Source organism: Hypoxylon trugodes (assembly GCF_022578975.1).
Source record: "Hypoxylon trugodes strain CBS 135444 unplaced genomic scaffold F4822scaffold_2, whole genome shotgun sequence".
NCBI classification, from domain to species: Eukaryota; Fungi; Ascomycota; class Sordariomycetes; order Xylariales; family Hypoxylaceae; genus Hypoxylon; species Hypoxylon trugodes.
The window spans coordinates 3277101-3304730 of record NW_026250017.1 but is presented as its reverse complement, the minus strand read 5'-3'; the positions used below and the strand labels follow the sequence as shown (position 1 = coordinate 3304730).

Genomic DNA, 27630 nt, shown 5'->3' with positions numbered 1-27630 from the left:
CCACGTCAGCCATAACGACGCAGTACCTAACCTAACAACGGGTCAACTGAAAAAAAGTGGAACGGGTGTTCTGTTCAATTCAATGTTGAAGCTCAATTAAGCAAGTCGCAGCAACATCTTGATTCACTCTCAAGCTGCCATTGCATTACAACAATACCGACAATGCGATTTTACAGCTCTTTCGTAGCACCCCTTATGCTACTGGCTGCCGGCGCGGCTCAGGCAGCTTCGTCGTGGAGTTTTGACGATGCTAAGCTCACTGTCAATTCCAAGAAAGCTGGCGCTGGTACTAAGGAGAAGTTCATTCGACAGTATGTGTCTAGGAAATAAAAAATAGGAGGAAAAGGACCAATTCTAATACATATATACTTATAGTTTTGACGACAAGTCCGAGCTCCCCAAGTCGCCCATCACCCTCGATAGTTCCGATAGCCTCAAGCTCGTGCTGACAGCGAAGGAGAACGGCAAGGGCAAGCGACCACACCAGGCATTCCTAGTTCTACGAGAACTCGCTTCCGGTCTCGAGGCTCCATTCCCCTTGACGGTGAAGGACAATGGGAAGGCTGTTGTTGAGATTGTATGCTAGCCCTTGTTTCTCACACTTTGCCTAGGATTACTATTCTGACAGAATCCCGTGTAGAAACATAGCGACCTACCCGTCCAACTCGCCATTGAGACCGCGCCCCTCGAGGCCTCTCTGATAATCGCCTCATTCGGCTCTTCCAAGGGTTTATCCACGATTGTATTCGACGTACAGCTCACGCGTGATCCGGCCGCCGCACCCATCGTCTACGAGAAGCCCCTCCGCTACGGAAAGCTACCTGAGATCCACCACATCTTCCGTTCCGACCCCACGAGCCCCCCCAAGATCGTGTCCCTCGTCTTCGTCTTGGCCGTACTGGCTACTGTCCCAGCTCTGTTCATTGCCGTACGTTTCCCCCTTTGGATTTATACCACAAGAATAAGCAGTACATAGATCACTAGCTAACTTATTTACAGTGGATCGTTCTTGGTGCCAACGTATCACACCTCCCCAAGGCTCTGGGTACTGCTCCTCTCGCCCACGCTGCCTTCTTCGGCTCTATCGTCGCCATGGAAGGTGTTTTCTTCCTATACTACTCTTCCTGGAACCTATTCCAGACCCTACCCGCCGTCGGCGTTGTTTCCGTCGTCGCTTTCTTGAGCGGTGCTAAGGCCCTTGGTGAGGTCCAAAGCCGTCGACTGGCCGGAGAACGATAAGCGGAAGAGGTGGAAGTAGCGATTACATGCCTTATTCCATCAATTAATGGAGATTGGTTGTTATGCCTAACTAAAGGCCAAGGAAGGACGCCAGTTGTGTCTACATGAGACTATTTGCTAATCTAGACGTATCATTTGGTCCCTTCATGATCTCGGCATCTGGAATGGCTAGGAAGAAAGTAAATAGGGAGGTAGATAAAATGAGAGATGATGAAAAGAAATGTACAACATGAGATTTAAGCACATAATTCCTTCCGGACTTGCTTCCCCATGGCCGGGTGCTTTTTCCGTCTCTGTGACTAGCTGTGATTATGCGTATACGCAAGTTACTAATTTTGATACCTCATTTTACCTTGCTTCAGGAATTTAATTGAATCTGATGAGGTATATCAATGATTACGATATAGCTTTAATTCCGGTTCAATAGTGCTGAAATCGAACTAGAATCATAGGAACACAGCGTTTACACTGAAGATACTTGACCAATCCCTCGCTCTGAGACTTGTCTCAACCGGCTGTTGTCCTACCTTCGTATTCATTTCTATTCCCTTTCTTCTTGATTAATTAACTAAATCCGAAAAAATAGTCACTATTTTCTTCTGCGAGTTATTTTATTTGATATTCTTTATTCGGTATGCTTCGCTACCAGCACCTCCAATGCTGCTACGTCCACTCATTCATTCATAACACGCTTGAGCGCTTTCTATATGTACTGAAGCGCTGCTGATGCCGCGCTCTGAGAGGAGATACCTAATAGTCCTCCAACATCCACGATTTTCCCATCCTCTAATTAGTTCGGGTAGGTAGCCCGCTCATAGCTGTAATAGCCAAGCCAAGCCAATGCGATGCAATGCAAATACGTACAAGAAGGCCGGTTATCTAACCACGGTCTTCACTATTAAAAACAGTATACGGAGGGTTAGGCCATTCGAAAAGCCATTCTCCAGAATAAAGGAGAGGGAACATTCCACTTTCCAGAATCGTACCCGCCTCGGCCTTAAGCTCTTCCTTTTCCTTTACTGCGCTTTCTTCCCATTCGCCGCCGCCCGTTCCTGTTCTAATTTCCGCTTATTCTCCATCTGCTTCTCATACGGGATCGTCAGACAATTGATGCCGAGGTAATTACATATACTCGTGGTAACGAGGTACGCCCAACGGGAGTACACGATAAACGCGAAGACGAAGTACGCCCATAGGTACAAGTGCTCGACCTGCGCCGTTACCGCAGGCAGACCAAATCTCGGCAGGTTTCCTAGGATTGCGCCGCCTACGAGGGGGACTAGCATGACGGTCCAGTAGGGAAAGGGCTGGCGGGTTAAGTGCGCGAGAATCATTTTCGTGGTCATGCGGCCGAAGACTAGGGACATGGTTAGGCAGAATAGGACGAGGTGGTTTTCGCGGAGGAGAGTGGAGTGAGGTGAGTATAGCCATGCGCCGATTGAGAATGTGTATACGCCCATTGGTATCCACTCGAGGAAGACGGGGAGGACGGGGAGGTTGTTCCGGCGCCGGGCTTTGACGACGTTGAGAACGCAGAATGGCATGTGGCCGAAGAGTAATGAGCCCACGATGACGAGGATCCAGATATCTCGGATCGAGTGGTCGCCGACTAGGTGTTCGTATCCGAAGAGGTTGTGCGCTCCGACTAGGTCTACGATGCGCTCGGTCCAGATACCGGGCCCGTATATACCCGAGAGCGCCATGAGACTGCAGGCGATTAGGAGACCTTCGGTTGGTCCGTTGACGTAGCCTAGGTATAGCGTGTGCGTGTGGTAGGTCTCCCAGGTTGAGAAGAACATGGGTAGGCAGGGGCATAGGGCGGTGAAGACACCTGATTTCGAAGTTCCTAGTGCCATCGCGGCTGTTTCTAACAGGCTGCCAAGGGTACAGTTTAGGGAGTCGATACCGTGGTCGAAGAGCTCGCCCAAACCGCTCGATGTGCCCGTTCGTCTCGCTTGTTTTCCGTCGATGTTGTCCATAGTCTGGTACATAAACAGACCAAAGGCAAAGCTAAGGTATAGCCATGAGGGACCCTAAGATCGATCATACAGTCGTTAGTGGAGTTGCGATCACGAGGGTCGTGTGTGGTAGCATACCGGTCCTACTAGATCTGGCATTACTATAACTAGTAGCGCAATATTAACTAGAATGAAGCCGAACCCGATCAGGGTCACCATGTTGGGTGCGAGCCATAACGGCATAAGCTCGACGAAGGCATTCCACTAAGCAGATATCTCTTAGCACTATGCGACGTTACGGCGGCTACGAGGAGTTAAGGACGTACGTATGGACGAAGGATATAGTATGATACGGGCGACTTGTCGACAGACGAGTATTTGTAGGATTTAAGGTGGATGAGAGCATCGTCCGAGATACATTCGGCAGCAGCCTTTTCTATATTTTGGTACTATGTTAGAGCTATATGGTTCCTTTTCGGCGGCATAGGAGTTGCCAAGGTTCTACATACTGCTATTATTCGGTGCCATCGTAGCGGGCCGGTTCTCTCCACTTGATCGAAAGTCGTAATATGCCGGTGATCGAAGTCGAAGCTGGTAACGATCTGAACTAGGTTGAAAACCGAAGAGAAGCGTAACGTGGTGTTAACGAAGAGCGGTAGAATACCTCGGAACAACTCTTCGCGAAAACCGGTTTCTCGTATTAACTGGATAACCTAAGAGGGAAAGAAATATACTTTCCACGGCAGCTAGCTGCTGGTTGAATCCATGGGATACACAATCTTTATTTACCTAAGTGAGGCTCCCAGAGCAGAAGATGTAAAGAAAATTAATACAACCGTGTCATAAAAAAAAAAAAAAAAAGGTTGTACGCGTAGTAGTTGTAGCTAGTGTATAGGAGAAAGGAAAGGTCGGCAAGTCGGTGTGAATTGTAAGTGGTAGAATGCGATGGGTTTAGATGGTGGGGCCGAGATTGATACTTGAACTTTCTTTTTCCTTTTTCTTGTTTACAGTTTAGTCCCACATGCAAATAGCGTGCCGTGTCCCAGAACGTGGGTTGTAGATCACGAATCAAATTGCCTGCTTTCTTGACACCCCCTTTTTTTTTCTCCTTTGATATGTTCCATTTAAAGCCCTGTCGATTCATGTACTGGTCAGGAACAAATCTTGGAGAAATAAAAATAGAGCAAGGAGAATTATCGTTGGTTGATTTAATTGTCAAGCTCGATTAACTGAACAGCTAATTTGACAGTTGACATGTGAATTTAGGTAGGTCCTAGGTACCTATGTATACTACCACAATCAGATTGTGTAACTGGCTGACTGGAAGCTCTAGGGGAGCTCTCCAGCGCTATCCACTATGACTTAATGATAAGCACTGCACAATGGCGTCACGACTACTATAAATCTTGAAGGATTCTCGATCATTGTTTGAATCCAGTCTCGGGTAAAACATCAAGACCTTTAAATCTCAATTATTAATTTTAAGCATATTGATGCTTAAGTTATTCCACGATGGAATATTGTTGTTAAATAATTTGCTGTATAGCAAAAATTTGTACCTGAATCCCTCCTCTACGCTCCCATTATTTGATTTGCTGTATTTCCCCAAGCTTTTAATCTGTTAAGCTCCCAAATATGATATTATGTCAGCACGTCGTACGGGTCTGGTGAGACCATTCCGACCATGTGACTCGAGTATTCACCCTTACACAAGGGTGAGGCTCGTGTGATGCCCCCCGGGCACCTTAATGAGTTGGTCTGTTAATCCAATAACAGCAAACATCTTCAATGTCGTCGAAGATACACCGGTGTCGCTTGTAATATGAAAACTTCAAATGTCGCTAGCAAAAAACCCAAGTGATTGGGTTCATATTGTCATTCCTTATAACAGGAAGACACCTAAGGAAACACTGGCAGCGAGAACGACGAAGCCAACCATGCCTTCGGCTCCGACGGCACGGTGCCCGGCGTTGCCGTTACCCGATGAGCCTGAACCATCATCACTACCCGCCAGACCAGTGTATATGGCGTTAGAGTCGGTAGCTTCGGAACCGCTCTTAGTAGCTGAGGGGGTTGAGCTCGAGGATGTGCTGTTGACTCTTGTCGGGTTCGAGGCACCACAGGGGTGGTCCTCTCGGCAGGCGCTGGAGCAGGTGTTATCCTGTCCGCACGCGGTGACACACTGGTCACCCCATTCTTGGCAGACGAAGTAAGGCAAAGTGAGAGAGTATTCGGAAACGTTAGGTTGTTTGTTGTCTCCGCACACGCAGCCGTAGGTTAGGGTTTTCTATCGAGTCAAAACATCAGTTATTGACACATCGTCGACGCCGTCCTACGAAGAGAACCTACCGGATCACAGTCGTTGACTAAGGTAGTCCCCGGAGTTGTCTGTTGGCAGATCAAAGGACATGTGCTCTTTTCAGAATTACACCAATTTGCTAGATATCGCGTTAGTGTCACTGTCGGGACACGATAGACAAGTATGAAGAGGACATACTCCTATCAGTCAACGACACACTGCTAGGGTCAATGACATAGTCAGCTCGAACGGACGAGACGAAAACCACGGCCGAAGCCAAGATGTTCCTTATCGAGGGCATTATGTTCGTATTTGTAATTAGGGCCTGGGTTTAAGATCCGGTCGAGATCGGGTTGTGATTAAAAATATTTTTATTTTAAAAGCGACTGTGTGGTATTAAATCCAATATACAAACAGGAAGAATTATTAGGTATAAATAATAAAAAAAAAGGTATTAGGAAAAAAAAAAAAAAAAACAAAGAACAAACTGATAGACCGACGACCGACTTTAAAAACGAGAGGAACGGCCCTGGGATACGAAGGGGGAACGAGTGGAATGTTGAGGGTAAAGAAGAAGATATGGTAGAGCTCCAGGATGAGAGATGGAGAGAACCGGGGGGTGCGTATCCTACATATTGTACTGTATGGGGTACATTAACTACACTGGACTACACCTGGGCATTCAATGAAAAATTAAAAGGAGATATTCCCTGTCCGGTGGTGGCCTCAGCGCTATCTATCTACGCTACTCCAACCTCATCCAGGTTATTAGTGGCTTATTTTTTAGCTGCTTCCGACAGGGATCATTGAATTGACAGCTACCTAGGTACTGTACTGAGCTATCGACCTACCTATTTGTACCAGTCCGTGTGTAAGTCAACCATAGCGATGCAAGTCAGTAAAAAGACGAAAGGCGAAAAGACTCTTATCCCCTGTCATGTTGTCATTGATTTCGTTTCTTTTGCATACGAGGCCGTCCCGTTAAAACCTAAATAACCCGAGAAAAACCTTGGCTTTACATATGTAGGCTTGGGGGATTATTAAAGACGACTTTCTTCATGTCCGCGTGGCGTAGGCTTGCTTATCGTAGTGAATTAACTAGTAGCTTCGTGATTTTGGATCCGAGGGTTCTCGAGCGGTCGATCTCTCATAATAATTCATTCAATCAAATCAATCAAAATCAATGCCACTTTCCCAGCTCCCCTTGCGCCCTTATCCGGAATAGGTCTCACCCGGCAAGGCCCCCCGGTCTCGTTTCAGAGCCTCAGCAGCGTACCATTCGAAGTCACCAACCCCAATAGGATTTGCAGTGTTTTACTCTCTCTTCTATTTGGACATACATAATATGTACATAGGAATAGAGTATGGTAAGGTCAGCGCTGATCATCTGCACTCATCGTCCGATATCCATAAAGTTGAAAGCGTCATCCAATATCGAAACTTCGGGCATACTCTTGAATTGTAAGCATACATACCTAGGTAACTTATTTTATTAGGTATATGTTGTATTAGGTGCTGTTGGAATCTACCTAGTAACAAGTACATAGAAATGTAAAGATAAAATGCATGTAAGAACCTACAGCAATCCACAATACCTAACCTGGCACTGATGTACAAACTGTGGAGTATTAAAGTTCGGCGTAGTGCGAGCAATTTTATTGGATAAGAAAAGGATCAGATGCCATTTGGGGAAAGCGATTTTAGTCTTTTTCCCTTTTTTCCCTTTTGCCGTCCTTGTACCTCCGCGCTTTTTTTTTTTTTATTCAAACTAGCTTGAGGCGACAATTCTCGTATTGCACGTACGAAAGGTTGGACTGCAGGTTTTGAAGCGGTTCAAGGTGATAACACATGCAACCTATCACGCATCCCCAGCTTCGCTTAGAAGCGATGGTATGGGGGGTTTGAGCGGCGATTTTATCATGCATGCTCTTTACGAACTGAGTCGGTTGCATCTCTCCGCTGATATGGGGATGGTATTGGAGCATTGAAGAGGCGCTTGGGTCTTGGAAAAAGACACACTGTGCGTACAATGATGCTAAAATAAAATCATGAGAATATGCCGGATTCCAACGACTTGATATCAACCATAGATATGCTGCCGACTTGACCCCGCAACGAACAAATCACTTCCGCTCCCGTATAAGACATATTATTTCTGTCTCTTAATTTCTAGACGAACAGCGGGAATTCCCATGGTAACCACAAGTATAGAGCAATGATGTCTAATAAGCTTAACAGCCTGCTATTTATCTAGGTACACAAGGCTAGGCGTTGAGGGTGTTACTGCGTATATCTCATATAAGATGCAGCAGGCTTCCCGATTCAATTGGAAACTTGGATGTACTGTGTAGTACAGATTTCCAGTTGGGCATGGAGATATGTAGGTCTCCAGCCCCTCAGTGGATTCACCCAGCACAGCATCTCGAAGATGTTCAAACGCCCGACCAGAAAAAGGAATGTCGTGCCCCGGATTATACACCAGGATGAGGAAGCACCACATGTGGGTGCTTGCACAGTACAACGGAGTAACGCCGATGTTGCGGAGGACCCTGAACTTCACCCGCAACCGACACTACGCCGTACTTCTACCGACTATAAGATCTCCGTAACTCCACACTCTCTGCCTCTGAAGAGCATCATATCTGCATCTATCCATATACATAGATAAGACACGGCTTGACCGCCTCGTCTTTATTCATCCTCACGATGTTTTATTCGAAAAACAATACCATCCTATCGACCTGTGAGCCTACAATTTAGGGGCTCATGCAACGTAGCCCCAGCCTGACGGATCGACATACGTAAGATGTTCCCTGCAGCATATTCAACTTCTTATTTCGGTAATCCAACGCAACATCATTCTCGCTACTCCCTTTTCTGTATTTATCAGTTCGATTGTTTCTTCGTTTTGTATCAATAATGTATGTGTAGTTTGTTGATATGTGATAAGAGGCCTAGGACGGTATCAATTGCGAAGCTCTAACTATTATACTCTAGGTATCCTCAGCATTTTTACTCTACCTATGGAACATTCAATTGGTATAAAGATTCAGACTCCGTTTCAAGAACCAACTAGGGCCTCAATTGGTGACCAAACTAGTATTTCTTTTAAGAACAACTGTTCCTGTTCTTATCAAAACACCAAACACTCACTCAATACAATCCACTTCAGGGTCTTCACGTTGACGATACCAATACGATGTGGAATGTAAATAAGTTTCCCATCCTACCTAGGTACACAGGATCGAATAGTACTTAGCTATACGAATAAGCTATTCGTCTCTGGGTTCCAGGTGGTATTTAGGTCATGCAGCTGCCGTACCCGAGAGTAGGTTCACAGTTGACTTGACGGCAATGGTGTAAATCGAATGCTGTAGTGGAATAATTCTAACGTTCGTCTTAGTGGTGCTTCCATAGGTATCCCACCTAGGTAGGAAGTATCTATTATCATGACGAATCCTCAAGACGAGTTATATCATTAATAATTTTACTAGCTTCATACGATACAATTGGTGAAAGAAGATTGTCTCAAAAATTAAAAGTATAATCGCTAACAAAGTCGTTTGCGGTTGCCATTGCGAACGAGATCCCCTAATGATTATAAGTGCCGAGCCCCGAGCGTGACGTGGGCTGTTGTTCTTCCCCCACGTCTAGCGCCATGAGATCCTAGCAAAGGGTAATTGAATGCGAATTCACAGGGGATACGTACCTACAACTACCCCGACTCGACTCTTTAATCTTCAATTTTCCCTAAGCGCCTAACCAACTCGTAATCTTGAAATATTTACACTTCTTGCGCTTCTCAATTCCATTCAATCCTCTTCCCCCCTCTCGCCAATCTTAGACGATAGCCCTAGTATTGCGACATCCGACTCGCGGATAACCGCATGTAGTTTTTTGCGAGAGTAGACACTCCTCCAACGTATCACCAAAAAGCCCGCGACAACCACGACATGGCATCCGCAGTAGAAACCCAACTCCCAAGCGCCCTCCTTAGTAGCAACCCTCTAGACAAAAGCGTAGCGCGCAAGAACCTATCACAAGCGACTTCATACTTAAACGCGCCTCCCTCCCCACCAGCAACCGAGTCAGACAACGAGAGCGAAAGCGACCAATGGCGAGGGATCTCAGATGTGATCTCGCAAATACGCAACCAGGAAACGAAGCGCGAGGACGACGCGCCGTCAGACGGCTTAATGGAACCAAATACTGCTCCTGATAACGCAGGTGGTAACGAACAGACGCGAAGAACGGAACAAGAGGACGACCAAGCCGATGCGCGAAACCAAGATACAGAACAAGAATCCGAGGACGTAATTTCACCAGTAACATCCCCGCCATACTGGACGCATAACCCAGGCCACACGCGAGTAGCCTCGAGTACATCTGTGGAATCTATACCTTTCGGCGGCATCACGCTGCGCGATAACGAGAATAGTAGTCTTGATGAGCGCGGTAGTGCGTGCTGGGCTAAGAGTGTGGAGATTACGGATCATGTTACGGTTAATGGGAGTGCGACGAATATTGGGGCTTTTATAGTGTGGAATATTAGGGTTGAGACGTTGAGTGTGAGTTTCACTTTCTTTGTATTGGGATTGGAGGGAGAGGGGAGAGAGCGCACGTACTAATAAAAAGGTATAGGGCAGCTATATGAACATACGGAAACGATACTCAGAGTTCGACGATTTCCGATGGCGACTGATACGCACGTTCCCGAATTTCGAGGCGGCTGTGCCTGAATTACCGCCTAAGAGCATCGTGTCGAAGTTTAGACCTAGGTTTTTGGAGAAGCGCCGGGCTGGCCTGCAGTATTTCCTAAAGTAGGTTGTATCGATCGCTAAATATTATTGCGAAGTGGTTGCTAATGAAGTGACGACAGCTGCATATTATTAAACCCTGAATTCTCGGGGTCGCCTATCTTGAAAGAGTTCCTCTTCTCATGACCTCTATGCAACTACTCAGACTGAGATGCCCAGTAGAAGGCATCGTATGATCTCGACGTATGTCACGAAGTAATGCTAATTCTGTACGAACACAATTGCTTGGATATCCGAACCCACAATTGGAAGTTGGGACGGATTCGGAACGTGCCCTTTTTACCCTTTTATTCATTTCATGGCACGTATCCAGTATTTATTTTTACGACAAGCCGATGTACTTTGGAACTCGGTGGACTTCAGATACGAATATCTGAATGAATTATGTTTTATATGTAAATTCTTCTAAGAATGTGGATAATCCCGTTCCTCTGTTTCTCTAGGCCGAATCCTCTGTCTATACTGTATAACTCAGCTGTGAATCGAATGATCGAAGAAAAAGAAATTATCCAAGGTGGTCTAGGGAGATCGTTTCCGAGTAGTGATAAATCGGTTGGAAGTGTCTCGGCCACCAACGCCTTGTCTATCACCGCCAAAAGTGGTCCCCTATCGCGCTCTTCGAATCCCGGGATATATAGATTACACAACCCCTGAACCTCTAAGGTATTGGATGGTGTCGCATCTAGTTCTGTAGTCCCATCGCCATTCCGATCCTCGGTGGTAGTACAAAGGGCTCCGGGATAATCTCATCTGGAACCAAGCCGGCGAAGAAAAAAACCTAGGTCGAATCCTAGCTCGCTCATTTCTGGCTGTTGATCATGCTAAGGTAGCAGTTCCAGCCAATACTGACGATATTGACGACGAGCACTCGGTACTCAAGAGGGACCAGAGTGAAATTACCCATCTGGACGAAGGGCCAGATGAGGTAATTAGTCTGGAGAGCGGGAGCATAGCTCTTGGCCAACTTCTCCTTAGGTGAACCACCTTCCATCACGGCCATACTGGACAAGAAGATACCGATGAAGGTAGGCGCGAATATCAACTGGTCAGCTGCTACACGTGCCAGCATCTCGGCCTTCTTATTGCGCAACACCACTGACCGCTGTAAGATCCCATACCAAGTTGTGGCTGCGGGTCCAAAGATAGCTAGAGTGGGAAATTAGCTTGTGTGGGTCTTTATTTTTTCAATTCTCGTGACTTGGTTTTTTCTTCTTCAATTTTATTCCAATAAATTTATGGATATAGTGGAGTTGTACTGGTTAGTTGTTGGGGTGAGGGGAAAAGATAGAAAGATAGGGGTGAGGGAATTGAGAGGACAAGACCCATTTGATGTGGGGTAGCAGTAGAGAGGTGTGAAGTGAGTTGGCCGTGGTAGGTGAGGTAAGAACGGTGAGCTCGAGAGAAAAAAAAATTGTGAAGCTTGGTGATGTTATTGTGATAATAGGCAAATAACAAATAAAAACATACCGCCACCATATAAAAACATTCGTCCAGTTCGGGCAAGCTCGTGCTTTTCAAGACCCTTCTTCTCGACGGCCTGTTGCGCCGTGATGTCGCCGACGGCGAAAAGCACAGCGGTGGTGACGCTCTGCGTCAATAAGGGCCTCGAGGCCAGCTTTCGTTGGTACCTACGAGACAACACCCCATCAGTAATCCACACGCATATTTATAATTTATAACATACAAAATGCCATCAATCAATCTGAAGGCATTTAATATATCATAAATAGAGTATGGTGACATTCATCCTACATACCAGCGAAGCATGGTTGCGTTTCGATGCCGTTATTGAAGGGAAAGGGTACCGAATATGAATTTTATGAATTTGGAGGTTTCTCCTCAGTGGTGCTTTGTTGCAAGTTTTTATGTGGGCTTCCACTAGACCCCTAAAACTCTAAATTTCCCTGCGAATTGCAAGCGTGCGGCTATTAAATTCTATTCTTATATCAGATCCAAAACGTAACATTTATACCCGTTTCTTGCCTATACACGCCAATAGGAAAAGTTTCCGGCGACTTTCCATCTAACCCTAAAATCATTCATCTAGTCAGCTCTTTTTCCCTTAATGAAGTAATTGGTAATCATCCATACCGCATATAAACATATTCCTCATCGTCACTTTCCTCCTTTTCATATCCTCCTCACGATTCTAGTTTTTCTTATATATGAATTGATATGGTTAAATTTGGGATGATTCCAATTCTCTGGAAGTTCGGATGAAATAGTAGTACTTGAAGAGACTAGCAAACTTTAAGCAAACATAAACCCCTTTTCAGGCTCCAGTTTCTTGAATATTCGGGAATTTGCTGATTAAGAACGTATTGCACTATATCTTCATGCTTTCGCTACGGCTGCGCGACTTTAATACATGTAACTATGCACAGGTAGCTACTTAGGTACCCCCAAAGTGTCATATGTTTAGATACACACTAGATAATCGACAGTCCACTTAGTGCTTACCTGTTTTTCGAGTATTAGTTCTTATCTAGTTGGTAGATATGAAGAAAACGTGAGTATTTGTTACTTGTCACATAAACCCCATAATTGACGTTGGTTAGAGATAGTATATTCTTCAGAGGATCATGTTACGGTCACCAATTAGATTCGGTGAAATTCGGACTTCGTCTAGTACCGATCACACCGAGATCCTTGATGTTACCCCGTGCGTGATCTGCTATACCCAACTTGAGGTAGGATGCGACCTACATAACTACTATCATGTTTTTAATAATTATCTACTTTTTCTGTTATATTATGATGTGTGATCGTTACTCACCATGGCACCGTTAAACATAGCCATAATAGGGGCTGGGGTAGGTGGACCGGCAGCAGCAATCGGTCTTGCGCGTAACGGTCACAATGTGACTCTCTATGAAAGAGACGCTTCGATAGGAGGCATAGGCTTTGCCTTCCGCATTACGCCCAACTCTGAACGATGTCTCAAATTTATGGGTATCGATGCCTTAGCTAGTGGAGCCGTGGTAGCCGATTTAGTGCGGATGATGAATAGCAAAGGCGAGGTAATGAAAGAGTTCCGAGAGAACCAGGATCCGAAGGTGGCTGAGAAGGGGATGTCTCTCTTTGCTTACAGAGTATGTATACGCCCGCTTATTGTCTCGGGGAGGGAATAAGGAGATTATGGTATTGGATTCTGATTTGGCGTGTTTTAGCCTGCTATCCAGAAACAACTTATCGACGAGGCCGAGCGTAATGGTGCTCATATAAAAATGGGAGTTGAGGTGGTATCAGTCGATGTTTCTCGATGCGCGATCAACTTCACCGACGGGTCCACGTCTATCGTGGACCTAATTATCGGCGCAGATGGCGTACATGTAAGTAAGAATGGCTCCCCAACATAACATCTAATAACACAGTTTCCAATATATAAAGTCCCGTGTCAGGCCACAAGTTATCGATAGTAGCGTACACTTCCCCAGAGCGTCGACAAGGCATAACTGCCTAAGAGCTGTAATTCCAATTGAAGCTATCAAGAACGATCCTATCACTTCGAATATGGTGAATGATGAACTCCGCATGGCTGCATGGCGCGACAATAAGCAGTTGATTATCGGTTATGTCGTGGACGAAGGTAGATTACTCAACATAGTTTGTATCCACCCCGAAGAATTGTCGGATCGGCAAGCTTCTTCAGGCAATGATGGTGAAAAGACATGTGAGAAATGAGCTATAAAACCTGCATTAATGAGCATAACTAATAATTATATAAACAGCGTATAACCAGAAGATCTCGTTGGAAACCGCACGAGATATATACAAGGATTTCGATAGAGTCGTGGTGCGTTTACTCGAACTTGCTGATCCCGGTGGCTTCCGAGTCTGGAAGCTTATGGACATGGGCGACATTCCTCGTTGGAGCGCGGGCCGCGTAGTGATTATAGGGGATGCGTGTCACCCAGTGTTACCATTTGGGTTCTCAGGGGCGTCAATGTCAATCGAAGACGCCGCGACTTTGGCTGTATTATTCCCATCCGACATTAGCTTGGCACAAGTGGAAGACAGGCTGCAGCTCTATGAGCATATAAGGAGGCCGAGAGTGACGAAAATAAGGGATTATAGTCGGATAATACCTTTCGAATTGAAGGCCCAGGCGGGTTTGAAGGATTTTAGGCAGTATTTGGATACCTATGACGCCGTGGCGTATGCGAAACAGGAATTAGAGAAGTACCAAGATTCGCTACCTAGTTAAAATTCGTTGGTATTTAGTCTTGAAAAAGAAGACAATCTAACTCATAGAATCTCTTGTGATCGCGTAGGCCTGCGATGTATAATGTTTACTCTTATGAGAGGATGATTTTGGTTTGGTAGGGCTGTATTTTCTCCCTTTGTCATCATAGTCCTGGGGGGGATTTCCGCGGGTTACTGACATACAACATCCCGGACCATTGGTATTCGAGAACTGCGTTACTTAATATTCGTTGTCTCATTCATTTCTTTATGGCTAAACTTTTGAAATACAGTCGCATATAGCGACTGGACTGGTGTAATCGGCGATATTGTAATTTCGTGTATTTAAGCTCCGCCCATGTTCATTTCTCTACCATATCATTACCCTCGTTGCTTAAATAGAAGACTTATCAATCGTTTGTCCCTTGAAACTTTCTAGACCCTCGCCACCCTGTGTAGACATGATTAGTAAGTCATCAAATCGTCAATTTGGACGGAAACTTACATAGCTTGTGAGTGGTGAAACCTCAAGGCCTCCATCAACATCTCCGTTCTTGACAGTAGCACCAGCGGCTTCCACCCATCGTCGACCTTGTTCCTTAATATGCCTACGGCTGGTGGTGGGGCTGTCCTCAGGTTCCTTCTCGAACGAGCCATCAGCTTTTTGGGCTGGGTCTGCGTTCTTCAGTGGAGAGAACTCCTCTTCACGCTTAACCTCAAAGCAAGCAAATTCGTTTAGGTTCAACCACTTGAAGTTGTCGAAGACGAATTGTTCGAGCTTGATACCATTCGGAGTCTTAGGGTCAACTGCTTCGCCCTTTTCGGTATCGAAGAAGGGGATCTTCTTCCGGGCAACATGTGGTGGGAGCTGGTTCACAGCATCTCCTAGGCCGTCTAGGTAGTCAAATGAGTAGTAGTGATTGACGATGTTGGCGGCACGGAATTTGAGAAGGTTGGGCTGCTTAGGATCCGTAGCGTGACGAGTGGCATCGTCAATCTCGGAATACTCCACTACGTCGGGCTTGCCATTCTTTTGGAGAATGAGACCAACCGACTCCTTAGCATCACGCTTTCGTACAACCTTGGTAGCAATCTTGACCTTCTTCTCAGCAGCAAAACCAATGAAGACTGGATCAGCCACCTTGGCCAAGCAGTTATCAACACAGTAAGCGTGAATGTGCTTGATGTTGGGGCGCATCTTGTCGAGAACACCCTCATCCTGTAGAGCCTTGTATAGACCACCGTTACCATCTGGGGCTACTGCAACCTTGCCCTTGCTAGCTAGCATGAATTTGCCATCGTTCGTGATGCAGGGGAGCACACCCTGCTCAAAGATTGTAACGTTCTTTGGGTCTAGGCCAAAGTAAGCGTCACCCTTTGCTCGGTTGGCGTTCTCTTCAGCGCTCAGCTCGTCAAGTTTCTCCTTCTTGAAGAACTTCTCGGTGGGCCCGCGTGTTGGGCCACTGGTCATGATAAACCATGGGATGACAGCCTTGCTGGGGTCTGCTGCTCGCTCAGCAGCCAACTTTTGAATCTTTTGGATCCTTTCAGCCTGGATTTGGAATAGCGATTTGTGGGAGGGGAGTTTGATGTCAAAGGCACCCTTGGGAGCTTTGCTTCCCAAACGAGTACCCTGACCACCGGCTAACAAAACTACCGCAACCTCACCCTTCCCAATTAGCTCTAGACCAAGATTATACCATCTTTCAATATCTTCGGGCTTCGAATCGATAATGCTAGCATTCGCCGAGTCGGGGAGGGGTTCGACGACGGCTTGGCCTTCTTCTTTCGGTGGGTTTAGAGCAAGTTCTCGTAGTCGGATGACTCTAGCGGGGTCGATCTTCTGGAGCTGTTCGAAGAAAGTCTTCTGTTCGGTTTCGCTTAGGGAATCGAAGAAGGTAAATACATGGCCTTGACCGGCTTTTTCGTATTGAGCCTTAAGGTTTTGTACCTCAGCTGGTGTAAATCCAGGCATTGTGATGTCAATGGATATGTCGTTGGGTAACAAGGGATGCTACAAGGCACTGCTATTGGAAATTGGAGAAGGAATTGGGAAAGATAAATCACCAATCCAAGATTTCAAGGAAGCTCAGAGTTTTTGCTTCCAAAGCTGACCTTTTAAAGAGGCGGAATAGGCTATAAAATTGAGAAGAGACGAGAGAGTCAGGGGACGGGAGCTAAATAGGATATGATGATTGGTATGAGGGGCTGAGGGGCAGCGACAAGGGGAGTCCTAGAGCTGATGATGGTGTGGGGGGTTAGGGGGGGAAGGTACCTTGACCGGGGGGCGCTAATGGGTACAGTTAGCAGCTTCAGCTTTGCATAGTACATCCATGTTTAGTGGTAGACCTCTGTGTAAATTGAGCTTTTTACCGCCTAGAATCTTCGTTTTTAACTTCCCGTCCTCTAAAACTGACTTCTTTAACATGGTTGGTAGCTACTGCATCTTGCATCTCACCGCTTCAATTGACCATGCGGCAATGAAATCACTTCTTATTCGTTAGTTCGCTCAGATCAAACTTCGTATATATTCCGAACATCTACATGGGTCCAGACGTTGTGCTCATATTTCAACGGTGATGAGCAATTGTACGCTGACGACGTGCAATATAGACGATATTGCAGCTTGAATTTTCCCGAAGAAAAATTCATATAAATACGTAATCCACACGAGTCAGGAATTGACTTCGCATAAATTCGCGCTACTACCTGATCTGCAGGTGTTCCGTAGCTCTGGAAGAATTGGTACATGCGCTGTCGGTTGTTACATGTACGAATATCCCTGACTAAGTATCTCGTAGGTTCTCTGATTCAATATTGAATACGAGGGCCTGAATCGAAATACCGTTAACCACAACCAACACGAAAATGTGAGTTTCTATGTAAATGTTTCACTATTTATACCACCTCTAGGCATTTGATAAGAGGTGATGAGGCAGTGCTGATGGCGCCGGGACGAATACGAACAGATCTGGTCTTTCTTCTAGGTACATTTGGAGAAACAGGGGAGAACCTGATCCGAGTGTGGGTACATGTATCGTAACCACATTAGACTGCATACGCAGAAGTTGGTACCCACCTACCTAAAGTAACCTTAGAACTCCAGCGCTATCTCTAAGTGGCGACTACCTACTACAGCTCTTCCAAAACGAGGCGACATCATACATCCGGCAGGCTAAGAGCTGAAGATCTTCAGGCACTGGCAGTTGCAATCCAAATGCAGTATCACACTCTCTTTTCTTCCCATGATGATTTTAAAGTTCAACCTCTTATTTCAATTAAGATTACAAGCGACATAAGCCGGCGGAATAATCAAACCGTTTAGGGGAATCTCAACTTCAATTAGACTTATTTCTGGTACCAATATAACGATATTGCCCGCCAAAATGGCGGCTGAGGACAACCAAGAAAATCCCGAGGAAGCAGATATTCTGAAAGAAACAAGCTTCAAAGGGAGGCTTCAATTGAAGGATTTCATGTATGCAGGAACAGGATCCGACCCATCGTCATTGTCACCAAGGCGTAGCCAAAGACTGTCAGCGCCTCAGTCTGCCGCTTCATCGCAGTCCTCGTCAGCAATACCAACATCGCCTCTGAAATCTAAAAAGCGAAAAATAAAATCAGAAGCATCAGATACAGAGGACAACACCAATAGCACCAATGGATATAAATCTAAATCCAAAAAATCCACCACCAAAACGTCCACCCCATCACCCAAAAAACGCATCCGCAAACCCTCCTCCTACGCCCCGCCCTCAACATACGCACACCTTCCCCTCCTCCCAGACGCCCTAGCACCAAACCTGCTCATTCTCTTCATCGGTCTAAACCCCGGGATCCGCACAGCGCAGACCGGACACGCATACTCACACCCATCAAACCTATTCTGGAAGCTCCTCCACAGCTCCGGCATAACACCCATCCGATGCCGCGCGCACGAGGACCAATCGATGCCGGCGCGGTACGCGCTCGGCCACACTAACATCGTGGCGCGCCCCTCGCGCAACGGCGCGGAACTGAGTAAGGGGGAGATGGATGAGGGTGTTGCGGTGCTGGAGGAGAAGTGTAGGAGGTGGAGACCCGAGGTTGCTTGTGTGGTTGGGAAGAGTATTTGGGAGAGCGTGTTTCGCGTTCGTCATGGACGTGCGATTGGGAAGGGTGAGTTTAACTATGGGTGGCAGGAGGAGAGGATGGGGGTTGTGAAGGAGGGTAAGGAGGTTAATGGGGTGAAGGAGGAGCCGTGGGAGGGATCGAGGGTTTTCGTGGCGACTAGTACGAGTGGACTTGCGGCTACGCTGAGGCCGGAGGAGAAGGAGAGGATATGGAAGATTTTGGGCGATTGGTGCGTCCAGAGGAGGAAGGAGAGAGCGGAGGTGAAAAAAGAAGACGATGGCGAAGCTCTTGTTAAGGACGAGCCGCTTGACACGAAATAAAGAATGTGTCCCAGCGCTTACCGGGGAGGCCAATAGCATATAGCGACGTTTGCTGATTCATTTGTGGGAGATACCCCTTGCAGATATATACCGTTTACTCGGTCTGAATTGCTTCGCGAGCAGAAAATCTATGCTCAGCTTATTTAATTATATAACCCATCATTTCGGCTACGAGCAAGTGATTGTAGAAAAATCTTAATTTGTTCAAGGATAAATGCCACTACTTGAGGCTATTCTACTGTGTAACGTATAAGCCATGTATCACCACGGCTTTCACCGTTTCTCTTCCCATCTCTAGTTTTTTCTCTCGATAATTCCAGCATTTTAGAACTTCCATCGGGATATCAACTCTTTTCGCGTCGCCGCATGCCTCATCTTGTCTTGTGGTGGTGGTATCGTACTCAAAACGTTATACGTACAAAAAAACAAAACGATAAACGGCAAGGGGAAAGACTACTCCAAACTCCATTCACGTCTTCATTATGATTATCGTTACGACATGCATACAATGGCAATTGCTGTCGTGATGACCGGCCACCAACCCACAGCACGAGCTAGAGCTTGCATATCGACAGCGGCGTTCGGGTCTTCGGTGCCACCGGCTGCTGTGGTACCATTCGGTAAGGTACCGAGGAGGTAGATGGTGGAGTTGTGCGTGGTCTCGTTGTCAGCTACAGTCACAAGCGATTTGTTGAGGCCGTTGTAACTACCGTCGCCAATGACGGAATTGAAGTATGTCTGGTTTCCGTTGTCGTCGCAACCGCAAGTCTCATAGGTGTCACACAGACAGGTGACAGGCTTGGTCTCGTTCTTGTTCGTTGTCGAGTTGTGATACCAGTAATGGTGCGTGTACGGGTAAGCGTACGCGCCGTAAGCCAGACTCGCGCTTACGAACCCTAGACCTCCAAGCGCGGCACCACCGAGAACAAACGGCGCGATGCCGGAAGGACTAGGCGAACCAGCTTTGTAGGGTTGTTTCGCACCACCGCCGTAATATGTGCCTCCTCCGTATCCTGGCCGTACACCGCTCCCCGTTGTTGTCGCACCTCCAACATTGGACGATGATGACCCTCGACCACCACTGGAAGAACCACCACGACCGCCGGAACTGCCACCGCTAGAGCCGCCAGTACCACCTCTACCACCACCTCCGCCGCCGCCCTTGCGCTTCCATAGTTCTTCGTTTGTTTCCGCGCGTTCCGAATATTGCGATTCTGGTTGTATATCTGATGATCGCGTATCTATTACGGCGGGTTCTTTGATGGCGACGGCATTGATACCCTGGCTACAGGCCGCCAAGCCGAGAATAGCGTGTGAAAACTTCATCTATAAATCGTCGTGCTCGGTCGACAAGCAAATTGGTAGCAAACAAGAGAGGTTGATGTTGATGCTACTATAGTCGATATTATGGATTTCGTCTGGATAAGATTGGTCGAACTGGGGATACTTGGAAATATGTCGGAAAAGCTGGATATATGTAGAATGGAGTTAGTTTTTACGAGTGAACCCTGGATAAGGTGATATGGTGGTATTAGGATGACGGCGGTGCCTACCTGCCAAGCAAACTTTCTTACTCCTCATTTCCTTATTTGTATGAAAGTAAGGAAGTTAGGACTCAAAAGTATTTGGAAGAGGGTGGCGCTGTGGCCATTCCTGACCTTCCGCCAAGCTTTCTCCATTGTGACTATTGACCCATGACACATAGCGTATATCTCGTACATAAAGAAGTTTAGAGTTTCCGCCTAAAACATCGTTTCCCCAAACAAAGTTCCCGGCGGACTCCAGCCTCCAGCGGTCTCACCAAGTACGCATGTACTATATTAGACGTTGGCTTATGGATTTGGTATCCAAATTATCCTATGAATTGGGGGGATAGCATTCACACACCTGCCTAGGCTAGCTAGGTTATTTTGATTCCAAGGATCATCACTGACAAAATATTATAGGAAATTATTAAGTCGATCGGATCGGACAATTAAGTCGAATTCATAGGTCTTCTGTACCTACCTGGGTATGTATGATGCGTTCTGCAGGTCCTATCAAGGGTCATTATGATGTATGTTAGGCGGAATAAGTGCTGATGGCTTGCAAGATGCATACCCTTATTAGGGTTAGCGTATACTTAATTAGGAATAGTATGTTGTAGGGTTATGCTGTCTAGTGGATAGAACCAATCGTATCAGGCATCTACCCCATTAATTGGTAGGGCTTGTGTAACTTGGGCGAGACGAACTCTGAATTTCATCCTTACCAAACTTGAAATGACATCACAATCTAAGATAACTTAGATACAAATGAACATTTTCTCGATAGTGCCGATTTGGAATAGCTTCAGTTAGCCTAACGAACCGTTAATTGCATTTTCTACTCAGCCTTGTAATCTAATAAGCGCCGCCATTCAACGGTTCCACTCGACCGCAGCCTCGGGTACCACTTGATCACTCAGCTTGCCTAGCTGAGCGTCAAACTTGGTTTCACCCGGTCCCGTCAAGCCACAATCATCTCACATCGGTTTCATTTCCTCTCTACATCACAAGGCTCATCATGGCCGACGCCCCAGGGCCAGATTCGGATCGAACTTTGTTGGACCGACTAAACGCCCTCAAACCTACCACGGTCAACCTAGACCCATCGTCAAAGTAAGGTAACCTCATATTTTTTCTAGTATGCCTCGTTTAAAATTATGACCGCTACCTAGATATGACTGCCCCCATTTTATTATAGGCGGCTTACCTTTACTAACTATCATTAGGTCAGTTGTTGGTTCTACTATAGAGCCGGCCAAACCTCTATCAAGGGAGGATGCACTCTCGGAAAGGCTAAAGAGCCTCCGAAATCAATCCGGTGACAAAGTATTCGCCACATCCGGCTCGGGGGCGAATAATGAAGGTGGTGATACCATTACTTCATCATCTCCGAACCAAACACCACAGCCACAGTCCGGCCCCCAAAGTTCGGTCATAGATCCGGAAGTATCGGATGCCGCACCCACGGAGGAAAGTAACGATGATGCCGATCCACTACTCTTCACAGATGACCAGACACTTGAGGAGCTGCTAGCGGATCTAGAATCTGATCAACCATGGCTCGATGAAGTAGTAGCCGAGGAAGAAGAGCACCGTAGAGTTATATCGCTTCTAGATGAATTAGGGAAATCATCCAAGACCGACGAAGATCCAGATAAGGACCCCGACACCAAAGATTCTTCTCATAATGACGGAGATGAGGATAAGAGTGATGATGATTCCGACGGTGAACAAATGACTCGTGAAGCTGACGACATACTTGCCCAAGCTATGGATGAAGTGGATTTAGAGAAGGCTAATGAACCTCCTCCCTCTCAGTCTGAGCCTGGACCAACTTCGCCAAGCCACGACGTAAAACCGCCCACCCAAGGTGACCAAATAGATAACCCCAAACCGGCGCAGGAAATCGGTGAAACAGACCCCTTCAACTTACCCGCAGTACCATCAGACCTACAAGACCAACCGGGTGTCCCGGACTCTTCCCAAGACGACAAGGACGACGCCGATTTCGCCGCATCCATCACCTCCCGCATGGCCGCTCTCAGAGTTAACGTTTCTACTACCCGTACTCTCCCCTCAGCTCCGACCTCAGCTGTGGACGATTTTGGTCTACCTGCAGCACCTACTTTCGCGCCGGCGGATCGGCCCGCCCCGGGGTTGATCAAGCGCTACGGGTTCACAGATGAGGACCAGAAGACGTGGTGCGTTGTGTGCCTAGAAGACGGGACTATCCGCTGCTTAGACTGTGATGATGATGTGTACTGTGCGCGGTGCTGGAGGGAGATGCATGTTGGGCCGAGTGCTGGGTATGATGAGAGGGGACATCGGTGGGAGAAGTTTGTTAGGGGGTGGTGATGTTATATACCTACTGAATGAATGTATGACTGCTTGTGATTTTTTATGGCGATAATGGATTTGATTGGATTAGGCTTGATTATATGCTAGATACCCTATTACGATGCTCTATACGAAATGTTCACCTTTTCACCGTGGTTCCACTTGAAGTTCTTCGATATGATGTCCTATAGTAAACCGCCGTGGAATAGCTAGTACTACTTTTACCTCAAAGCATTCGCAAAAACATATCACACTGGGAGGAATAAATACCATAATCCCGATTCCTTATTTTTTACCCTAATCACATAGACGCCCAGTCCAATCATACAATCTCAGTAAAATGACCGCCATCCAAATATGCTCTTCTGCCTGGAAGAAAAAAATCCGGTCCACACCCATACTCCGTACATGTGCCCCTTTACCAATGATGTTCCCTACCGCCTTACAATCGAGACAGATAGATATGTATGCTATACCGAAATCCTTTCGTGTATACTCAGAACTACTGGGACGAATTCCGCGGCCTGCAGAACCAGCCACTATTTCCCCCTCACTCCACAAACTCTCACGACCCCGAACCACCACCATTCCTCTCAGCACTCCCATTCTTCGGGCGTCCCGTAATATCCTGCCACGTCGCACCAAACCGTCTCCCGGTACTCCTCAACAGACCCTCCTCCTCATCAGCCTCAGCCTCCTCATCCATACCACTTAAATCCAACTTCGGCGTTCTAAACAAACTAGTCAAAAACACGATTAAGAACACCCCTAAAAACGCGAATTGCGCCCAAAACGCTACCGCACCGAAGAAGGGCCAGTTGAGGGTGACACGGTTTAAGAAGGTGGACATTACGGTCGGTGTACAGGTTTGTTGGGGTGCGCGGCCGTGGTTGCTTTGTTTGTTGCCGTCGGCCCATTCGGAGCACGGCTTTACGGCTTCGGGGGTTTCCAAGCAGTCTGGACGCGCGAAGGGGTGACGTGGCGGGAGATCGCAGAAGGTTTGTGTGCCGTAGCTTGCGTATTGTGGTGCTACCATCATGGCTACGGCGTAGTTGATGCCGAATGTGATGAGCGCTAGCATTACGGTGGCGACGAGTAGGGCTTGGGGTAAAGTACGGCCTTTGCGGATTTGGAAGATGCGAAGCCAGAGGAAGCGGATGCCGATCGCGGCTACGCCGGAGACGGATGCGCTGAAGAATAGTAGGATGAGTAGGGCCATAAGGACGTAGTCGACGGGGAAGGCACGCGCAGTTTGCACGAAGAGCCAGTTTATCGGCTGGAATACGTTGATGTGCGCGAGGATGTAGCCGCAGTGCTCTTTGCAGACCGAGTTGGCTGCTTTGTCGATGCCGGTGATGAGCATCGATACCCAGATGACAACTGCGAGAAGAACGAGGAGAATGCCTCCAATCAATTTAATAGGTCGGAATATAGCACTGATTTTCGACCACGCTCTTACGACGAATCCTTTACCCTCTCCTTGTGCCTCGGCGGCGAGTCGTTCTCGTCGAACGAGTGTTCGTTCCTCGCGGGCAAGAGCCTCTAGCTCACGGCGATCTTTAGCAGGCATACCTTCAGGACGACCCGCATTACGCATCTCGAGCTGGCGCTGTCGCTCCCTATTTTGTTCTAGTTGAGAGGCAGTATTTTCGGAGAGTTGGGGCGCGGATACGGAAGGAGCGGATTTGATGAATGAGACGGGGAAAAGGGCAAGGCCAGCGCCGGTATATAAGACGTAAAGGAGGGTACCAAGGGTAACGAGTAGACCGATGCCGAAAGTTAGTGCCTTCTCGCCGTGGTTCTCGTCGAGCAGTCGCTTGAAGAAATCGAGATCGAGGTGCTTGCCATCGCCGCGAGCACCCGCTGCGGGTACGAAGAAGCCGACGAGGAAGATGATGACGACTAGAAGTATGAAAGCGATGGTATACTTGAAAGCACCCCAAAGACGACTCGCGAAGGTCTGGTTGCCTTCCTGCTCTTCGACCTCATCATACTCTTCATACCAGAAATAGGAGAAGGGGATAATGAGCAAGCAGAGCAAGGCATCGAAACTATATAAAGAGTAATAGACGATCTTGAGAGTATATAGGATGTGTTCGACGCGATCCGGCGTGGCCCATTCTTTCTTGGTACCGAGGGCAGTGGAGGTAGTCGAGGAGACAAGGGCGATGTCGACGGGGAGAAGGAATACGGTCGCGAGAAGAGCCGTAAGACTGATGATGGCGACGGTACTAACGATCGCGGATCGTTCACGAGGTGTCTGCCATATAAAAGTGGTGATGCCAGCAGCAATGAAAGCCAAGACAACTGCGACGGCGTAGGCCACCCAAATAAGGGAGGTCTGAACGTAGCCTTGGGCAGCCATTTTGACGATGGCGAATGGTAGCTATGATTTCGCAACTGCAGCAACTACAACTACTGGGTAATGGGTGAATCGAAAGTAAAAATGATCAAAGGGAAATTGAATTGAACATTGGAGAGAATGAAGTTGACGCAGGCGAATATTACCCCGCGTTGCTGAGAGGATGGTGGAAGGATTGGAATGTCGGGAGTGTTGTTGTTGATGCTTGGATCTTTTTGCTTGGTGCCAGTGTCAATCAATGCTGGTGCTGGCCACAGGTGCTGGAGCTTCCGTCGTCATGACGTATTAGTTACAGTTAAATCCCCCCTATCTGCATAGCAGTCCTATCTTGCTTACGTACATTCCTTTTGTAATGGGGTGGTTTTACCAAATTAACGTTATATCCATAATTATATAAGCCCGCTTTGATGTATAAACCTACTAATCAAGGTCCGGTAAAGCTGAGCAGGGCTTACGGCTTCGATCTTTAACTTTGAAATTGTTCGTCAATTCTTCAATTATTTTTGTCAAGGTCAAAGCCAGGACTCTTGGTTATCTACGAATGGATAATTAAGTGGTATCTAAAATTATAAACTGGATATGAGTTCTTCCTATATCGAACACTAGTTATCCTGCCCCGCTTCTCCGAGCTGGCGTCGTTATCCTCAATTCCTTGCGCGTGTTACGCATTGATTAAGATGACACCGTCATTAGATGCAAAGAATCGGCGATGCTCGGTCATCTAGTACGCTAGTCGCTTAAGCTCCTATTGTCTTATCGTATTCGGTTTCGGATTTTATAAAGTGATTTCCGACTCCCCTACGACGCAAGGGACGAACGTGTACGCCGAGATAGGCGAGAACGAAGTGCCTTTGGAGATATCGCAAGCTCTGGAAGCTGTTGGATTCTGTGATGGTGGGTATAACATCAAAGAACCAAATCATTCAAGCTCCGCTCGTACGACATCCGTTTGGAGTTCGGCGGGTATCCCATTCCCCCCTAATTCTGCATGGTTATGAGTTGAAGGGCCTTCGAGTTCCGACCGTGTCGCATTAGCGTCCAGCTCTTGTTTTGTATACATCATAGGACTCGCAAGACTCCCATCAAGTTCTGGTTTGTATAATGGATAATCTTCCGGTCCATCATGGGGCTTCGGAGCAGCCTCCGCCTCCTGTACTCTGCCTACTCGTCTTCGACGATATCGCATTATGAGTAGGGCACCAAGGCCCAGAAGGAGGATACCTCCTATCGTCCCACCTACACTGGCGCCAATAACAGCCTTAGTTGACGGGGGGCTCTCATTTTCATTTCCTGGTGGTGGTGATGCTGCTGGAGTTGTTGCTGTTGCCTTGGATGGGTCGTTGGCCCATGTCTGACCCAGAAGGAAAATTCCCCCTGCTGATACCGAAACCTGAACATTGTCCAAGGGAAATATAGAAGAACTAGTCGAGTCGAAGCTAACAGTCATATCGCTCGTTACCGAAGGCCCGAAAGAAAATGTACTAAGTGTATCGCAGGAGTCGCTTGTTACCGCCGGGCCCCCCGTCAAAGTTGCTTGACAATTCTGTGAATCCCGATTGAATGAAAATCCACTATTCCCTTACACCGTTAGCGCTGATAAACTTAATGCTGCGCCGTGGAAAGGTATAACCTACGTGGGACAACACCACACGCCATCGGGAGATATGGCGCTCGCCGCAGTTTCCCAATACAAAGGGCAATAAAGTCCTGGTGAATATGTTTGAGATAGGGTTACGTATGCGTAGTTTGTGGTCGACTCAAACGAAGATGATTGTACTGGGAAGCATTGTGGGACGCGTCCATTGCAGTTGTCGGGGTTATCCGTGTAAGCTATCGCTGAGCAAGAGTCCGAATAATAGCAATCGGTGAAAGTTATGTAACTACATTCTGGCGCAGGTGTAAAGACTGTGGTGAGTGGCGGGTAACTGGTACTAGAGCTAGTCATAGTTGTGGTAAGAAGTTAAGGAGGCTGAAGCGATTGCTAACGAATGGACGATGTGTGAGACATCAACATTAGTATTACAATGTCGGGAGAAAGAGGTTTGGGGTCGCATGTGAGATTCTCACACCCAAACGAAGTTGGGTTCTCTTTCCAAATATGCGCTTCGAGTTCTAGTTGGTCGGTGGAACCAACCTTTGCTAACGTGCCAGGGCGGTATAGGTTTTGTCAGCACTACCTACGTTGCACGCGGTTTAATTCCGAACTTCGCTGCTCAGACAATAAAATTTGCAAGAAGGGGGAAAACGCGACCAATGGAGCCTTTCAGAGGGATGCCCTAGCTTATGAGAAAGGAGCATTACGTGCTAATACCATTAACATGGATGTCACGGGTCTCCTGTTGAATGAGAAGGAGATTTCGGACATACTAAACGTGGTACGGCGGAAGAAGATCGTTCATAGGGATGAGCAGGACTTGGCAATTCGCGTGGTTCGTATCCCTGTCTCCCATCAAATCGAATATATAGACAGTTAG

General features: G+C 47.1%; 12 protein-coding genes across 12 annotated transcripts; 5 read left to right on the top strand and 7 right to left on the bottom strand.

The window, feature by feature from the left end:
- Window positions 1–40: 40 nt before the first annotated feature.
- On the top strand, window positions 41–1634 carry F4822DRAFT_392033 (Oligosaccharyltransferase subunit Ribophorin II-domain-containing protein). The gene is made up of 4 exons (XM_051457173.1): window positions 41–311; window positions 376–577; window positions 641–928; window positions 1000–1634. The coding sequence occupies exons 1-4, from the start codon at window positions 163–165 to the stop codon at window positions 1237–1239; spliced, it is 879 nt and encodes a 292-aa protein (XP_051318516.1). The 5' UTR covers window positions 41–162; the 3' UTR covers window positions 1240–1634.
- A 471-nt stretch (window positions 1635–2105) lies between these two features.
- On the bottom strand, window positions 2106–3874 carry F4822DRAFT_139303 (CDP-alcohol phosphatidyltransferase). Its single transcript, XM_051452821.1, has 4 exons — window positions 3707–3874; window positions 3524–3633; window positions 3336–3461; window positions 2106–3272 (listed from the first exon to the last, which is right to left on the bottom strand). The coding sequence occupies exons 1-4, from the start codon at window positions 3723–3725 to the stop codon at window positions 2256–2258; spliced, it is 1272 nt and encodes a 423-aa protein (XP_051318515.1). The 5' UTR covers window positions 3726–3874; the 3' UTR covers window positions 2106–2255.
- A 737-nt stretch (window positions 3875–4611) lies between these two features.
- Window positions 4612–5936, bottom strand: F4822DRAFT_139278 (uncharacterized protein). Its single transcript, XM_051452820.1, has 3 exons — window positions 5695–5936; window positions 5547–5635; window positions 4612–5484 (listed from the first exon to the last, which is right to left on the bottom strand). The coding sequence occupies exons 1-3, from the start codon at window positions 5795–5797 to the stop codon at window positions 5080–5082; spliced, it is 597 nt and encodes a 198-aa protein (XP_051318514.1). The 5' UTR covers window positions 5798–5936; the 3' UTR covers window positions 4612–5079.
- A 3226-nt stretch (window positions 5937–9162) lies between these two features.
- On the top strand, window positions 9163–10582 carry F4822DRAFT_139160 (Phox-like protein). Its single transcript, XM_051452817.1, has 3 exons — window positions 9163–10064; window positions 10138–10316; window positions 10376–10582. The coding sequence occupies exons 1-3, from the start codon at window positions 9450–9452 to the stop codon at window positions 10437–10439; spliced, it is 858 nt and encodes a 285-aa protein (XP_051318513.1). The 5' UTR covers window positions 9163–9449; the 3' UTR covers window positions 10440–10582.
- Window positions 10583–11039: 457 nt separating this feature from the next.
- Window positions 11040–12760, bottom strand: F4822DRAFT_139143 (uncharacterized protein). Its single transcript, XM_051452815.1, has 4 exons — window positions 12405–12760; window positions 12070–12342; window positions 11781–11941; window positions 11040–11459 (listed from the first exon to the last, which is right to left on the bottom strand). Exons 2-4 carry the CDS (start codon window positions 12078–12080, stop codon window positions 11113–11115), a joined length of 519 nt encoding a protein of 172 aa, XP_051318512.1. The 5' UTR covers window positions 12081–12342; window positions 12405–12760; the 3' UTR covers window positions 11040–11112.
- Window positions 12761–12828: 68 nt separating this feature from the next.
- F4822DRAFT_139147 (FAD/NAD(P)-binding domain-containing protein) lies at window positions 12829–14751 on the top strand. The gene is made up of 4 exons (XM_051452816.1): window positions 12829–13405; window positions 13484–13645; window positions 13704–13986; window positions 14045–14751. Exons 1-4 carry the CDS (start codon window positions 13091–13093, stop codon window positions 14518–14520), a joined length of 1236 nt encoding a protein of 411 aa, XP_051318511.1. The 5' UTR covers window positions 12829–13090; the 3' UTR covers window positions 14521–14751.
- Window positions 14752–14892: 141 nt separating this feature from the next.
- On the bottom strand, window positions 14893–16473 carry F4822DRAFT_436290 (nucleotide-diphospho-sugar transferase; the record flags this gene model as incomplete). Its single annotated transcript, XM_051462294.1, has 2 exons — window positions 14893–14949; window positions 15004–16473. The coding sequence occupies 2 exons, from the start codon at window positions 16471–16473 to the stop codon at window positions 14893–14895; spliced, it is 1527 nt and encodes a 508-aa protein (XP_051318510.1).
- Window positions 16474–17471: 998 nt separating this feature from the next.
- On the top strand, window positions 17472–19089 carry F4822DRAFT_139250 (DNA glycosylase). The gene has a single exon (XM_051452819.1). The coding sequence runs from the start codon at window positions 17885–17887 to the stop codon at window positions 18929–18931; it is 1047 nt and encodes a 348-aa protein (XP_051318509.1). The 5' UTR covers window positions 17472–17884; the 3' UTR covers window positions 18932–19089.
- A 24-nt stretch (window positions 19090–19113) lies between these two features.
- F4822DRAFT_392011 (uncharacterized protein) lies at window positions 19114–20507 on the bottom strand. The gene has a single exon (XM_051457172.1). The coding sequence runs from the start codon at window positions 20255–20257 to the stop codon at window positions 19424–19426; it is 834 nt and encodes a 277-aa protein (XP_051318508.1). The 5' UTR covers window positions 20258–20507; the 3' UTR covers window positions 19114–19423.
- Window positions 20508–21170: 663 nt separating this feature from the next.
- F4822DRAFT_392007 (uncharacterized protein) lies at window positions 21171–22927 on the top strand. The gene is made up of 2 exons (XM_051457171.1): window positions 21171–21570; window positions 21684–22927. The coding sequence occupies exons 1-2, from the start codon at window positions 21476–21478 to the stop codon at window positions 22810–22812; spliced, it is 1224 nt and encodes a 407-aa protein (XP_051318507.1). The 5' UTR covers window positions 21171–21475; the 3' UTR covers window positions 22813–22927.
- A 138-nt stretch (window positions 22928–23065) lies between these two features.
- On the bottom strand, window positions 23066–25404 carry F4822DRAFT_392004 (uncharacterized protein). The gene has a single exon (XM_051457170.1). The coding sequence runs from the start codon at window positions 25157–25159 to the stop codon at window positions 23360–23362; it is 1800 nt and encodes a 599-aa protein (XP_051318506.1). The 5' UTR covers window positions 25160–25404; the 3' UTR covers window positions 23066–23359.
- Window positions 25405–25810: 406 nt separating this feature from the next.
- Window positions 25811–27101, bottom strand: F4822DRAFT_441581 (uncharacterized protein; the record flags this gene model as incomplete). Its single annotated transcript, XM_051462881.1, has 2 exons — window positions 25811–26727; window positions 26791–27101. The coding sequence occupies 2 exons, from the start codon at window positions 27099–27101 to the stop codon at window positions 26076–26078; spliced, it is 963 nt and encodes a 320-aa protein (XP_051318505.1). The 3' UTR covers window positions 25811–26075.
- Window positions 27102–27630: the final 529 nt, after the last annotated feature.

Excerpts from the sequence above, each read along its gene's own strand:
- F4822DRAFT_139278 (XM_051452820.1), bottom strand. The coding sequence starts at position 5,797 with ATGCCCTCGATAAGGAACATCTTGGCTTCGGCCGTGGTTTTCGTCTCG. Across the intron at positions 5,636-5,694 it reads TGTGTCGTTGACTGATAGGA|CAAATTGGTGTAATTCTGAA; the intron begins GTATGTCCTCTT and ends CGCGATATCTAG. Across the intron at positions 5,485-5,546 it reads TAGTCAACGACTGTGATCCG|AAAACCCTAACCTACGGCTG; the intron begins GTAGGTTCTCTT and ends TTGACTCGATAG.
- F4822DRAFT_139143 (XM_051452815.1), bottom strand. Across the intron at positions 11,460-11,780 it reads AATGTTTTTATATGGTGGCG|CTATCTTTGGACCCGCAGCC; the intron begins GTATGTTTTTAT and ends TTCCCACTCTAG.
- F4822DRAFT_392004 (XM_051457170.1), bottom strand. The coding sequence starts at position 25,159 with ATGGCTGCCCAAGGCTACGTTCAGACCTCCCTTATTTGGGTGGCCTAC.
- F4822DRAFT_139147 (XM_051452816.1), top strand. The coding sequence starts at position 13,091 with ATGGCACCGTTAAACATAGCCATAATAGGGGCTGGGGTAGGTGGACCG. Across the intron at positions 13,406-13,483 it reads TGTCTCTCTTTGCTTACAGA|CCTGCTATCCAGAAACAACT; the intron begins GTATGTATACGC and ends GGCGTGTTTTAG. Across the intron at positions 13,987-14,044 it reads CAATGATGGTGAAAAGACAT|CGTATAACCAGAAGATCTCG; the intron begins GTGAGAAATGAG and ends TTATATAAACAG.
- F4822DRAFT_139160 (XM_051452817.1), top strand. The coding sequence starts at position 9,450 with ATGGCATCCGCAGTAGAAACCCAACTCCCAAGCGCCCTCCTTAGTAGC. Across the intron at positions 10,065-10,137 it reads TTAGGGTTGAGACGTTGAGT|GGCAGCTATATGAACATACG; the intron begins GTGAGTTTCACT and ends AAAAAGGTATAG. Across the intron at positions 10,317-10,375 it reads GGCCTGCAGTATTTCCTAAA|CTGCATATTATTAAACCCTG; the intron begins GTAGGTTGTATC and ends AAGTGACGACAG.
- F4822DRAFT_139303 (XM_051452821.1), bottom strand. Across the intron at positions 3,462-3,523 it reads ACTATATCCTTCGTCCATAC|TGGAATGCCTTCGTCGAGCT; the intron begins GTACGTCCTTAA and ends ATATCTGCTTAG. Across the intron at positions 3,273-3,335 it reads TGCCAGATCTAGTAGGACCG|GGTCCCTCATGGCTATACCT; the intron begins GTATGCTACCAC and ends GATCGATCTTAG.
- F4822DRAFT_392011 (XM_051457172.1), bottom strand. The coding sequence starts at position 20,257 with ATGAAGTTTTCACACGCTATTCTCGGCTTGGCGGCCTGTAGCCAGGGT.
- F4822DRAFT_392007 (XM_051457171.1), top strand. The coding sequence starts at position 21,476 with ATGGCCGACGCCCCAGGGCCAGATTCGGATCGAACTTTGTTGGACCGA. Across the intron at positions 21,571-21,683 it reads AACCTAGACCCATCGTCAAA|GTCAGTTGTTGGTTCTACTA; the intron begins GTAAGGTAACCT and ends AACTATCATTAG.
- F4822DRAFT_139250 (XM_051452819.1), top strand. The coding sequence starts at position 17,885 with ATGGCGGCTGAGGACAACCAAGAAAATCCCGAGGAAGCAGATATTCTG.
- F4822DRAFT_392033 (XM_051457173.1), top strand. The coding sequence starts at position 163 with ATGCGATTTTACAGCTCTTTCGTAGCACCCCTTATGCTACTGGCTGCC. Across the intron at positions 312-375 it reads AAGGAGAAGTTCATTCGACA|TTTTGACGACAAGTCCGAGC; the intron begins GTATGTGTCTAG and ends ATATACTTATAG. Across the intron at positions 929-999 it reads TCCCAGCTCTGTTCATTGCC|TGGATCGTTCTTGGTGCCAA; the intron begins GTACGTTTCCCC and ends ACTTATTTACAG.